The sequence below is a fragment of the Falco rusticolus genome, chromosome 1 (genome assembly GCF_015220075.1).
Source record: "Falco rusticolus isolate bFalRus1 chromosome 1, bFalRus1.pri, whole genome shotgun sequence".
Classification (NCBI taxonomy): domain Eukaryota; kingdom Metazoa; phylum Chordata; class Aves; order Falconiformes; family Falconidae; genus Falco; species Falco rusticolus.
Genome location: NC_051187.1, coordinates 9,651,649 through 9,665,913, shown reverse-complemented (window position 1 = coordinate 9,665,913; position 14,265 = coordinate 9,651,649). Strand labels below are relative to the sequence as shown.

The window sequence follows — 14,265 nt, the reverse complement described above, 5'->3', positions numbered from 1 at the left end:
TAAAAGGAGTCAAAGCCAGATGACTCAGTTAAGACCTAAATGGTATTGCTGATTTTGGTAAAGGAGACCAGAAATACTGCAGCTCTTTCTTTCAGACATGTATCAGACTTATCATCATATACAATCTTTTAAAATCATGTTACTGAAAAGGTCTGTTTAAACTCCAGAAAGAGTCAAAACCTAATGCAGAAATTAGTGAGTGGGGTTTTGTGTCATGCTTGCTGGGAACTAGGTGCAAAGTGTCCCATCTGATCCCATATCTCTGAAAATCCCTCCAGACAGCTACAGGGATTTCAGAAATACCCAATTTTTAATGTCCCACCCATCTTTTGCTCTAGTTTTCATATTAAAGTGAAATTAGACTATATGGAGGAACAGAAATGGAAGTAAAGTCATGGAAGCAGTTACTGCAGGATTTTGGCTCACTAAAACTAGCCAGCAGTGGAGGATCCAAAGGGAAATTCTAACGTAGGTGACTGTATGCCACTTATTCAAGGGCACTTCAGGCATTTATCTGAACCTGGTCTCTTTTCAAGGTTTGCTCATCACATACTGGCAGCCAGGCTAATATGCCTTATATTTTCAGCTGTCTGTGTATATAATGTTTATTTTCCAGATGGAGAAGTAACTAAGCTAAGGTGTCTAGCCTGTTGTCATCCAAATAAACAACCTCTGACTTTAATCCTGTCTGTGCATAGACACTCAGCATGCTGTGCAGGGAGATGAGTTTCCAGCGAGATAAAGTAGCAGCCAACATGAACTTCTCAGAAACAAATCACGTCAAACAAATCTTATTTTTATTTTCCACTGTGTTTTGTGGCCAGGAGGAAACAACTTATATTAAGGATCATGACGTTAGCAAGATTTTCAGTAGTTTCTGGGAAAGTAATGTGAGACTAATTTGAGAAGCATGTTCTGAATGAACCTCTATGGGGTAGGTGCCACAACAGCTGACTAACCACAAAAGGTAACTAAATATCCGTAGGAGGCTGAATTGATGTGGTTCTGCATTTAGCCTTTTTGTTACTGGTGGAAAAGGAATTTGCTTATTAAATTTGCAGATGATATGAAGATTGGATGACCATAAGTCTATTAGAGGATGGGATTGGAATTTAAAATGTTCTTGACAAATTGGATAAATAGGCTGAAAATAAATTGATTAAGTGGAGAAAAATGCTATGCATTGGACTGAAACAGGAATACTAAAAAGCTTTGTATATGTTGGAGAACGATTTGACAGGTAGCAGTTCTTTGGAAAAGCAATAAGGAATCATGAAGTATCACAAACTTTGTGAAACAGGCAAAAATAATACCATGCAAGTTTGTGTGAACAAGAGTAGATGACTGGGAAAAACCCAGCCACTCCACCCTGTACTGGTAAGGTCTCTCCTCAGAAACATGTCCCAGACTGTGCCCCAGACTTGAGAAGGATGTAGGTCAACTGGAGAGAACCCAGGAGGCTAGAATGACAATAATCAAAAGCAAAGCAAGTTTTATAGGGAAACATAAAGGAAATGGCATTGTTTAGCCTGAAGAATGAAATTAAGAGAACACATAGCAACAGCTTTGTCATAAAGAGCTACTGCAGAAATAAAGGGGATTTTCTCCATGTCCCTGGTAGAGAAGAAAGAAACAATTGCCCTAAAAATGCAGTAAGAAAGACCTAATGAAACAGATCTTCTGGGGAGAAAGTGAAATATCAGTGATAGGTTTCTAAGAATAGCAGACTAGATGTCAAGACTAGCCCATCCTGCACTGGGAGAGCATGAGGTGCAAGAAGATTTCTTGAAATCTCTTCTCACCCTACATTTCCATAATGGGTTGTAAAGATCCAGACAGAGTTCATTCCTTCTTGAAGGCTCGTCTGGAAGCTAGAGATGATAGAAGCCTATCAGCAGTCACTTCTTTAATGGTTTTATTACAGTGAGAAAGAGAGAAGGTTGTTTTCCCACCCAAATGGTAGTTACTAACCTCAGGGCTAGATCCTTCCTCCTACTTTGCAGCGCAGCGCATTTAATGCTGAATGCATCAGGTCTTACAGGATTCCCACTTCTCAGGGGAAAAAGATCTAGAGGCCATGTGCAGCTATTTAACTCTACTCCCTGCATTTATGAGGCCACTTATTTGATCTTTCCCTGTACTCGCACAGGACATTGTTGTTGTGGTGTGGTCACAGTGGGAGAGACTGGTTTTTGTACAGCTGGGGTTAAGATGCTGAAAACTTCTGTGCTGGATGGAGGGGGAGCAGTGGAGTAGGGGCTGCACGTTCCAGCAGCTCCCAGGAACACACTGCTGATGTTGGTACACCAGCTGTGGTTTGGTCCTGTCTGGACATGCTTCTTACCTTCGCAGCTAACTCTAATTTGCAGGCTCAGCAGAAGGGGAGCAGCTTCCCATTATCATGTTCTTCGTGCATCTGGAATTTTAAGTGAACTACATAACAGAATCTTCTGCTTTCTTAAGCATTTTCTTCTCCTTTCTTTAATCATGCTGAGATTTCCTGTGAATACTGTGAGCTGTAATTATCATCTGCAGATCGTGGGTATGCTAAGCTGTTTCTTAAAGGAGTTTTTTTTCTGTGAATTTCAGATGACCAAGAACAAAATTATAATCACCTGATACTAAACAGTGCCACCCAGACACCTACACATGGTAAGAGAAAACAAAGAGCAAAATTACACATGTTGTAACTTTCCTCTGCCAGCCAGTAACATTTACTGGTATCAAAGTATGTTTAATGTTAATAGAAATGTTCCTATGGCAATGATGCATGAATGATGGTTTCCATTAACATTAAACATGGGACCATATTTTTAAATGGTGTGCACAATGAAATATGGCCTAGTCTTTTACAATTTTACCTGTCATCCTTGTGTTTCCTCACGTCTGATTGCTCCTTTCCCCCTTTTACATCAGCAAAGTGCTGTTAGATTTAACTGGCCAAAACGGTAAAAATGATAACCAAAGAAAAGCCCATCTTATCAGCCAAGCCACTCAGCTGATAGTGCTGCTTGTGCATATTTCTGAGATAGGTTAGGACAATGAACATGGGGCAAGCACTCCTGAGCTGACATGGTTTTGGCATAACAATATGTGGCCAGAGTCTGGATTTGCAACTAAATCCAAGCTGCCCAGCCCACACGTGCATGGGTCTGCTTGTCTGAAGCCCCTGATTCACTGCACAATGTCTCTCTGGTTTCTAACATGCAGGATAGGTAAAGACCACGAAGCGATTCAGGACCCCATCTGCCCACTTTCATAAACAGAAGCACCTCTTTCTCAACCAGTTCCAGGGGTTGCTCTCACACCCTTCCAAATCCCCTTTATTTTACTACGGAAACGTGATGTTTCTCTGACCCAAGGAAGTTATGAAACCCAGAGCACCTTTCATGTCCCTAAACCCAGCACGGGGTGGACCAGCACTAACTTATTCCCGTAACCTCAGAAGTGACACCTCGGGAGATGCCTGGGGCAGCCTGTCACCACCACATAACCTGTCTGCCCATCCCTCCAAAGGGTGAGAGCAGCCCTTCCAGAGTTCCTCCAGAGCTTCCCTCAGTCTGGTCTTTGCACCCAGACAGCGTCCTAAGTGTCAATACCCCTTCTGTGCTCTTGCTGAGCTCTGAAAAAACATGATTTTCATGATTTTCATTTGTCTTACCTCTGCATGTGGTTCAGCATGTTTATTGGCATCTCTCTATCCAGTCCTCCTGACCTAACAAACTTGGGGATGCCCCATGTCAATCTTTAGCCAGTTTCAAGAGTTCAGACACTATTTGAAGATACTCCTTTTCCTTTCCCTTTGTCTCCACCATCTTATCCCAGCCTGTAGATGTTTCTTCACTTCCTCCATGGCCAGAAACCCTGCCCCTCTCTGCTCAGCCCTGCCCCCCCAGCCCTCCTCTGCCCTAGCTCCTACCTCCTTTTGGTTTCCTTGGCCTCAGACTGGCAGCAGAGGGTGGCAGCATCTCCCTCCCTGCATCCTGGCAATCACAGACCCCAGTCAGATCACCTGCCACCCAAATCAGTGGTTCCCCCATCTCTGTCCAACCTCTGAGTGAACCCTCAGGTCTCCGCTTTCTTCTCCCATCTGCTGGTCCCTTGTCTTGGTCCTTGTCCTTGTTCTTCCCTCCACCCTTTTACCCTTTGAATGTGATATATTCTTCCAGCATTTGCAGCTGGAACCTTCCTTCTGCTGGGGAGCCAGTAAGTGATGGGCAAATATCATCTTAATATACACATCTTGCAGCTCTGAATCTCTGTCGTCTTTGTTATTCTTTTTGTTCTGGCTTTTGTTTTTAATTCTGCAACTTCATCCTGATAACTATTCTGGAATTGATTATTGTGCATTTGTGCTCTTGTACGGAGATTTTCGTGCTGCTTGGCTGCAGAAAAGGGTGGGAGAACAAATGCCCTTGAAAAGGTCACCTGAAACCTTTGGTGTTTCTGCTTCCTGGAGGGTGGGTCAGGCAGCTCCATGGCCTGCAAGTTATTTTAAGTTTTAAGACTACGTTATTAGGGTGGGTTGGTTTTTTTTCTGTCTCCCAAAAAACACAGGAGAAATAACGTCAGCTTTAATCCTGGCAGTAACGCGGGAGTATTTACTGAACCTGAATTGACAGCCTCAAATGATCTTTAGACGACTTATTTTGTTTCCTTTTTTACCTTCCTGAGAAAAAGAGAAGAAAAAGATGGAGTAAGAGGGTTTGTAATTGCATCGTCTTCTCTCCGGTGTTACTACTTGTTCAAATGTAGCACGTGCTGGGCTCTGAGAGCTGCCCCAGCAGAGCCAGGTGGGTCCCGTTTACCCTTGTCGCTGCCCAGACGTTTTAACGTAGCTCCGTCATCGGGTCCCTATTGCACTGAGTAACTCAAGGTAACAACATGTGCTAAAACAGTTAAACTTCCTTCTGGCCCTCACAGATGCTTTTCATTTTAATGTACTTGAGAGACCAAAATCAAAGCAGATATACTCACAGTCTGGATTAGAAACTTTCACTTTTTTTCTCCACTCGTTTCTTGCATTTACTTTATCTCAGTAGCTGTACAAAGTGACTTGAATGATCTGACTACAAATAACCGCACGATTCCGAGTTATATTTTGTTCCTAAGTTATCCATAGGGTCGTGGGCGCTTTTGTTCGTGATATTCATTTGTGTTGTTGCTGGTGAGCCATTGCTTGGTGAGTCTAAAAGATATTTGGACCTTTAAAATAAGGCACCAAAAGAGCTTGCTGTATGCATAATACTGCTGAAATTCTGAGATAGTTCAGCAACACCACGGATTTAGTTTAATTCCCTTCCTTGGTAGGACATGGGCTGCATTTTCTGTGTGATCATGCAAATTTGTAAGTGGATGGGGGTTGCCTTTCTGAACACCACATTCATGAACTCTGTCCCTTAACCTATCTCTAGCACCCACCATGCAGTGACGCCACCTGAAAGGAGCAGAAGAGGGAAGGAAGCGAGTGTGAGGCTCAAGACATGCCCTGTGTTGCATGTGGCCTGAGTTCAGCTCACTCTTAACTGAAGTAAAACAAGCAAGAAAAGGTTTTCAGGCTACCAGCACAGAGCAAGCAGGGCAGTGGCTGTAGGTGGCATGCCACCAAACAAACGCTTCAGCCCAAACAGCCAGAGAATCCCTTCCCTGCCGGGAGGAGCTCCCTACAGTATCCCTGAGATCTGCCCCATCCAGCAGGGATGCACTTGGCATGGTATATGTGAAGGGAAGTGTGAGCTGTTGAAAACTGGAATAGCTGTCGGGATGAGAGCTCAGCTGCTCTGGACTTGTGATCTCTCTCCTATCTCCTACTGTCATAGGAACTTCACCAGTTTCTTACCTTCTCCTATAATTCCCATTACAATGAGTCTCCAAACTCGTATAACCCAGTGCTGGGCAGCAGAGGCTTTCCACAACCTGCCTGTGGCAGACGTGGGGCTCAGGGCTCCGCAGGAGACCTCCTCGTGGCGGAGGGATGGAAGCCAAGTTCCCCATGCCCCCCTTTCCCCTTCCTGTACTGGCTAGTCCTTTGCAAAATGTAAGCAAATGGCACCAAACCATTCATTTCCCCAAAGGTTTTGGGAATCCTAACCGGACCGTAGTGTGTGGGAGTGATTGGGGTTCGCAGTGGGGCAGCCATTCCACCAGGCAGCGTTCTGGGGGCACCTCGCTGCACCCCTGGCAGCAGCGCTGTCTTTGTTCAGCTGAGAAAGGCAGAGGACGGTGAACGGCTGTTCCCATGGACTGACGCTGCCCGTGTCCTGCTCCCTGCGGATGCCACTGCCGTGGCCCCTCCAGCAGCACACACGATGTCCATCGGCACCGCATGCTGGCGCGCCCTCGTGTTGCTGGGGCAGTTTTTTACCTGCAAAGAAACAAATGAAAGGGGATAAGGACAACCTATTGCTCACAAGGAATCGGGAAATAAAAAAAGCAAGCAGATTTGCCCTTAGCTCTCCGAGCGGTTCAGCTCCAACATCAGGTTCCCAGGGTTAAAGCCCCCCAGACCCTCTGCTTTAACCTGCCCTGGGGGGTTGTCACTCTTGGTGCGCAGCCTCTGGATGCAAAGGCGTTTGTGCCCATCGCAGTGCTTGTGTGGCTGTGAGATCACCGGTGTGATTACACTGAACTCTTCTGTTGCAGAAAGGAATAACTATTAATTAATGGTGGGATTATACATAATCTGTTCTGTCAGGCTGCTATGATTTAATTAGCATAGTGCTGTTCACAGCGCAGTTAATAGAAAGAGAGAAGAAAGTCTCCCTTTCCTCCCTGCCTGGCTGGTGCAGAGGATTTGCAGAGGGGCGAAATGTATGTCTGTCCTGTTCTGGGAAAATGCGATGTGCTGGGGAAGGCAATTCCAATGGAGATCAAGGGGAATGACCACAGGCAGTGAGGCTGTCAGCCTGTGTTCTGCAATACCAGGATTTTATTTCTGATGTTGTTGAAGGCTCTGAATTAGCCAGCAAGACTTTGAGTATCCCACATCTTAAAGTCGGTCGATTTTCTTCTGGTGTTGATACACGAAACGTCCCATTACGGAGCTATCTACAGTCCCTTAGAGACCTCAGCCTAAATTCTGCTTTCAGTGACAGACTTCAGACCTCGTTTCCACTGAAATCAGAAGATTGGTGTGGGTTTCCCTAGCTCTAGACTTTAGTCCTACATCAGCTGCAGATTTTAGCTGCAAATGAAGAACTCTACAGCATTTTTTGGAAATGTGGGTCTGTATTTAAAAGGTGAATGTAAGCGCTCGGTTGCTACTTTCTAAGCACAAACAAGTTTTAAATATGAAATGCAAGCAAATCTTTAGACACATTAATTTATCTTGTGTAGCTATTCAGTCTTTATACAAAATAAACACATAAAATTTTTGTCTTATAAAAGCATTAAAATGGGGGGAAAAAAGAAACTAGGGGCACAAAACAGAACTGAGGCAGTGTAGCATTAGCTACAGGGATATATGTTGACTGCCTGGGCTCAGTTTCTGTAAAGTTTATTATTTTTATGGCTACTGAAGTTTAATCTCATTATATTTAATGTGTATTTAATTATGCTAACCAAAAGAGTTTTGTATAAACATTTTTTAATCTATATAAATAACAAGAACATTGCTAAATAATATAGTTGGTTAGCAGGAGGTTCATATCATAACTTTTATGTCAGTTCATTGCATTTGATAGTCATCTCACAAAATGTGGCAAACCACCATAAGCAACAAATGGCTTCACATCAAGTTTTTAATTTGGCCAAGTGTTTTTCCATAGGTGATGTCTGTGCTTGCTCTGATGGAGGCAAATTTCATTTCGTAGCTGTACCCATATGAACTTTAAACAAATTCCTAGATACATATGTATGCATGTGTGTCTCTCTTATATTCCTTCCTTCTTTCTTTTGTTGCTTTTTCTCTTCTTTTTATTCATCCATCCTTTCTCTTTCTTTTCATTCTTCCTTCCTTCTTTGCTCTCTTTTCTTTCTTGTATTTCCTTCTTTTCTTCCTTCTTTCTCTTTTCTTCACTTCAAAAATCCAGGGCATCTTCCTTCCTACACAGTAATAGGGCTTTGGGGGATATATTGCTGAAATAATTCTTGCATCAATTTTCTAACATCAGACCAGAAGCTTCAATTTGGGACAATCCCAGAAGATATGAAAATGACTCCCTGTACTGTCACATCTCCTCCAGCAATTTGTTGAGAGTTTTGTGTCTATTGTGTTTAAGACACTGTTTACAAAATCATAACAATTAAGGACTGTTTAAATTAGATTTATCCCCAGTAGAAATATATGTGAGGAAATTAGAAGATAATCAGATCTCTAGAATATAACCTACAGAACAAATAGATACATTATATACACTGCTCTTCCTGCAAAGCAGCAGGGCTTTAATGAACGGGGGAAGAGAGATGAACCAGGTAAACCCGACAGGACTGGGCAGCCTCATGCCAGCGTTCCGACTGTGCAGTTTGGGATTGGGATGGGGATACCAGCTAGCGATTCAGCTGCTTTGCCCACCCACTTTGCAAAGCGAAGTGCGCAGATTATTGTGCTGCAATACAGCTCCAGTTACACAATTACGAAGCAGATTGGAGAAAAGTCGTTAGTGACTCGGGGTCGCCACTTACCTGTCTTGACCTGAGACTTTGCTAAGGGTGCCCTACAGTGCAGAGCCAGCGTGCAGGGAGGTGCTGCTTTGGGGGGGCCACGCTTAAGCTACAGTGACGTGACCACCCTCTGATGACATGTGTGCTGACCTGCCTTTATTCGGTGATGCAGAGGGCAGGCAACAGCCCTGTGGCTGAGAACAGATAAAGGACTTGAGTGGCAGCTTTCCTGAAAGTGCTCAGCACTGAGGAAGCTGCTCTTTGCTTCTTAGACCAAATACATTGTGAGTTTGGACCAAGGAATCTCTCTTTCCATGGTCTCAGTACAGCAGGGCTAAAACAGCCTCTCAGCATGAGGTGCAGCCCATCTGCTGAGCATGAGGGCCTTCACTTGCAGACAGATACTGTTCTGCCACCCGTGACATGGCCCATGTTCCAGCCAGCAGGTGACTACCATACCATAAATAAAATGCTGAACCTCATGGGGTAAAACTCAGCTGTGTAACTGTGCCTCCACCCTCATCTGTGAAGGGAGCCTGAGGAGCTTCTCTCTGTGGCAATACAGTTGTTGAGCAGGGGGCCAACACGAGCCAAATAACTCTGACACTGGCCTCAGGTTCCTCTTACAGAAGTAGAAGATCTCAAACCGTAAGCAAGGAGAAGCAGCATCTTTATTCCTACTGAATGTGAGACGGGTGAGAAAGACCAAAAGTTCTGGAGGCAAAATCACAGCATCATGAACATCAGAACATGTAAAACGGCTCAGACAAAGTGGGGTTTGCCATTTACATTACTGGAAGTGCCATGGGTGCGGAGCTCCCTGTGTTCCCCCAGCAGGCTGGGGGGGTCCATGCACTGCCCTCAGCCTGCTGGAAGCTTGTGCCTCACCCTAGCCCCAAAGGGCTCTTAGGAGACCATCCCACGTGGCCTGTTCAGGATGGATGGTTTGTTTATCTCAGCAGCTTTTTGGCTTTACCTTTACCTTTTTTTGTCTGCTGCCAGGACCAAACATGCAGATGCATCTTCCTTTTTGAACCAGCTTCCCCTCCATGCAATGGCAAGCTCTGAGCATGAGGCACTTGCAGTGGTGGGATGAATTGACAGCTGATGGTTTTCAATTGCACGGTCTCAAATTGAGCAAGAATTAGTCCTAGTCCCAGTTCTGCACAGTTGTACATGCTGGCTGCTCTGGTGCCAGAGCTGCCTGTTGTTTTCTGCATCCCCACGAAAAGGCAGCAAACTCAAGAAGTGAACATGTCTTTTGCTGTGATTGCTAAGTGCAATTCTACTTTCTGTAGTTTTTCCTTTGATTTTAATTGGCAACATTATTCCTTCCACCCTGTGCTGTAGCGTGTAGCTATGCTACATTCAGTTAAGTACTTTGTGTACTCAGAAGCATCTTCATGTTAATAGCCCCAAGGTGATATGATTCAGGTACATTATTATGTTGTGTGTATATATTGTAGCATTTAAGGGCATCAGCTTGCAATGTGCTGGTGTACCTCATCCTCTTCACATCTTGCCCCTTCTGATTGCTGGCCAGTTCTCAGCCAAGAGCCCTGGAAGACCTAATCTTCATAATCCTGCTATGCAGCATTTTTTTATCACTGACTGAATTTAAAATCCCACCTCTGCAGCTCATATAAATGAGGGCAGCTATTCACTGGAGAGCTGCTGATTTACACCATGGAGGATCTGACCTGAAAACGTATAAACTTCTTTGAGATTCTTCATGAGAGATGCAAAAGACTATTAATAACAGTGTTTGTAACATCAAAAAAGTGTGAAAACACAGATAGTTCTCCCCACAAACATTGAAGGTATATGTAATAAATCTTAATTTGAGCCTGTGAACATCAGTTCTTTGCCTGCTGTAACAGTATGTCACTTCCAGGATGGCTCAAGAGGTGCAAAGTCTTGGTACAGGCAGCTGCCAAATGTCATCAGCTACTACCAGGTTTTTCTGAGGAGTGTGGTCCTGTGTAAGAGCTTGTATCGGAACTGGAGAAGACTTTGTGTCTGAGCCTTCAAATGGCTGAGCAGAAGGCAGTGCTGGTGGAGCAGTGTGTGCTTTGACAGAGGACTGAAGCTATGCTGAGCTGAAGCTGAGCAGCAGAAGGCTTGGTTGTATCAGCTTCTCCTAGGTGACATTGTTTGCTTTCTCTGGGTGAATGTTTTAAAAGGCATCTGTTGAAATGTCTTGCAGAATTCACACAACATATGTGCAGACTCATATGCAAATATGGAGCACATCCCTTTTGCCACTTGAGCTTTGTTTAAAACTTTGCCATAAATTCACTTTTTTTTTGTCTTGGGTATCATCTGCTCCTGTCCTTGTATGTGAAAGGTTCTGTGCCTCGTGTAAACACCCTTTGAAACAGAAACTCTCTTCCAAGAACAGGGGCAGAGCAAGACACTTCGAGAAGACTGGAGGTCTAATCTCCACAAGTCTCTAGCTTTAGAAATCCTGAAACTGCCTCTGAGCCCTGTGCTTGCAGAAAGTTTGCAAAGCACAGCCAGCGAAACGAGGCTCGCTCGTGACTTAGAGGGACTTTTGTTCCCTTATAGATTACAAAACAGTGGAGTGGGTGCATAAAGCGACGGAGCAAACCTGTGTTCGCGCTCAGAGGCCAGCTGTAATGGCAGTCCTCAGTGCACAGGGGAACTGCAGCCCCCCAGCACCCATGCAGGTGACATGCCACCTGCAGGCCATATCTCCTTTTCAGGGCACAGGACTTGGCAGGATGCGTGTTCCTCTGGCAGCGTGTTGGTGCAGGCAGTGCTCCCGGTTCCTCAGCGCAGAGCTCTGCTCCAGGGTGGCCCCTTCCCAAGGGTTTGTGCAAGAGGCTGCTCTGAATGGAGCAGGGGAGCCTTCCTGAGCCTGGCTCAGGGGTCCCCTGGTTCTCATGGAAATACAACAGGGCTTGGACTGGTCCAACAATTCTGGCTTATGAAGCAAAAGAAATGCACGGATCTTGTTTGGTAGGCATCCAAGGAGAGAGATTAGAGCTGCAAAGGAAGAGTGTTTCTCCACAGAGGTGCCTGCTCCCTTCCTGAGCTTATCGTGCCACCTTTGTGCAGCCTAGTGAGTTTTTGGCAGTGCTGTGCCATGCTACCAGCCCTGCCAGTGGCAGGAGCAACACGGCACTCTGGTCAGAGCACTGTGAAACCGCTGATGCTCAGAAGATGAGGAAATGCTGCAGAGTTGAGCCCTCTCCTGCTGAGTTGGAGACACACTGACAGAATTTAAGGTGTTGCATTAGCTGTAAAAGGTATGGTTGCTTTGAAGCTGTAGCAAAGACAATTCAGAAACCAAGAGAAACAACACTGCTGGATGATGTTCCCACCTCTGTTGCATGTGCCATGTACTGGGTGAGCTTCCTTTCCCCCATGGTCCTCTGCAAATAACTTGACAAATTGTGCCCAGAATGCATGATGTATCAGAGAAGCATAAAATGGTGTGTGGCTGCAGGATGATAGTGAGCAAAATGTGGACGAATACTGACTTTCAAAGGTAAACCCAGTAACTATGGGAGATTACCCACCAGTGGTCATCTCCCATTGCTCAGAATGTAGAGCTGGACTGGAATGAGTGGGAATTCTGGGGAACCAGAATTCTAACCTTAGCTGTATTGCAGGGAATGGGGAGACTTATTATTTGCATCCTGTTAATTATGTCCTTCATTTCCCATAGGAGCCAACAAACACCACAAAACCAAAACAAAACAAATTTAAAAAAAAAAAAAAAAGGAAGAAAAAAAATAAAGAATAAGAGAGACCAGAGAAAAACATGACCCAAATATATTGCAGGAGTGAAGAACTACTGAGAAACTTCTGCTGAACTGGTCATAGAATATAAATTGCACAAGATATTTCTCCTTACTAGAGTCTCAGTTCTCTGATCTTGCCCTCAAACTGCATTATGCAAAAAACCACCTGAAATTATCTTTGGTCATTTCAGTTTATCCCTTATTTGGCTGAATGATGGGTAGTGGATTTCAAGGTGACTTGTCATTTGCCAAAATCATTACTGTCTGTTCCTGACTGACTGGATGGAAAAAGCAGTAAGAAGATGTACTGATTCTGCACAAGCCCATCAGATAAATGCGTGGCACTTAATTTCACACACCTCATGCAAGCAGTCAATTAATGCTCCTGCTTTGGCACTGAACACAAGTTCCATACATATGACTGGGCTTATTTCAGCATGTCCAAACCTTCACGCAAAATGGAGATTAGATACAGGTTCTGGCTGAGAAATTTGCAAAGAGATGTTACCCCAGGGTCCTTGCCACACAAGCACAAATAGGAGTGGGGACATAGTTTCAATGCTGATATAGTCTCTGTTTACTGGATAATATCTAATCAATTGTTTCCAGCACTCTGATGAATGTGATGCACTTCCTAATCCTGCAGTCAGTCTATTAGACATGGATTGAAGTCATCAGCAAGAAAATAATGTTCTCAGAGAGATGACACATTAGCTATATGCTCACTTGGGGCTATGGTTTTTTTTGCCAGACAATAACCTTATTCCAGGGGTGCAGAGACATACATAAGCAATAGGAAAGAAGAGTTTATTAGCCAAGATGGTTATTGCATTGTTAAGAGGAAATTTTCACCATTGCTAAATTCTGCAAGAAAGTGCCTTATAATTTCTCAGAACTGGGAACAAAATGATGCTTTGGCAGAGAGCTGGGCTGTTGTGGGGCGGCTGACATTGGCTGTCAGCTACTGAGCCCCGAGGACAGCACACAGGTGCTTGCTGGAACATGCAAAGCCCCTGTTCCTGACAGAGCAGTTTCCTTCCCCCTGACTTTGCTGCACTGGCAGCAGTGGGGGGTTGCACAGGTTGGGGTATCCCATGCTGGTGCCAGACTGGTGCTCAAGGAGAGGGGAAAGTGCTCCTCCACTCATGGTCATACCCTGGACTTAGGTGGGAAAGAGTGCACTGTTGGGATTTGTTCTGTAGGGAGTTTTGTTGTGAGGAAGCTCATGAAAAGCAATGCAACATGTGCTGAGGGTACGAATGATTTCGTTTTCAGACCATACTTGAAGTGGGCACCTCCTTGGCCTTTTGACTCAGCTAATGCAATCCCATCACTGCTGCAAGCTCTCACAGAGCTCACTGTAGTCTGTTCTAGCTTTGCTTCTAATAACTGATGCTTCTGCTCCTTTTAATACTCCTGTATCTGCCTTTTTTAATATCTGAACATCTGGGAGTTATAAATGCAATTCAACCAGTCCCTGTCCCTTGGCTGAGCTGATGAAAGTCTGTTTTCCATCCAGCTTGGAGCAAAGGACCAAGATTTCAAAGCTCTGCAGATCATCTGGACCTGAATTTTAACATCCAGGCTCAACGTTAATCTTCACTGACAGCACCCCCAGCATTGCCAACCTGTCAGTGGGTGTTCTGACACTGGCTGGGGACTCCCCCAGTGACCAACAAAAGGAAAATAAGTAGAAGGGCATCCTCTGCCCCTCAGGGATGGCACCTCCTTTCCTGACTCATGAACCTCTCCAAACCTTGCCTTGTCTTCTGACCGTCCCCAGATATGCCCCCACAGCTCCCCTTCACACTTTTCTGTGTGCAGGGGAAGGACAAACATCTCTAGAGCCCACCAAAACCCCTGAGGCCATGGGCTGGCTTTGCCAGGAGCCTCC

At 44.8% G+C, this 14,265-nt stretch overlaps 1 protein-coding gene across 2 annotated transcripts in view; it reads left to right on the top strand.

Annotated features, from left to right (window-relative positions):
• The window catches only part of SHISA6 (shisa family member 6), a 245,594-nt gene that overhangs the window by 217,299 nt on the left and 14,030 nt on the right, over positions 1-14,265 (top strand). For both annotated transcript variants that reach the window (XR_005107700.1, XM_037409331.1), the window contains exon 4: positions 2,590-2,652. Coding sequence is in view for 1 of the 2 variants with exons in the window: in XM_037409331.1 (XP_037265228.1) it covers positions 2,590-2,652 (63 nt within the window). In the remaining variant the exon portion in view is untranslated. The remainder of the gene's footprint in view (positions 1-2,589; positions 2,653-14,265) is intronic.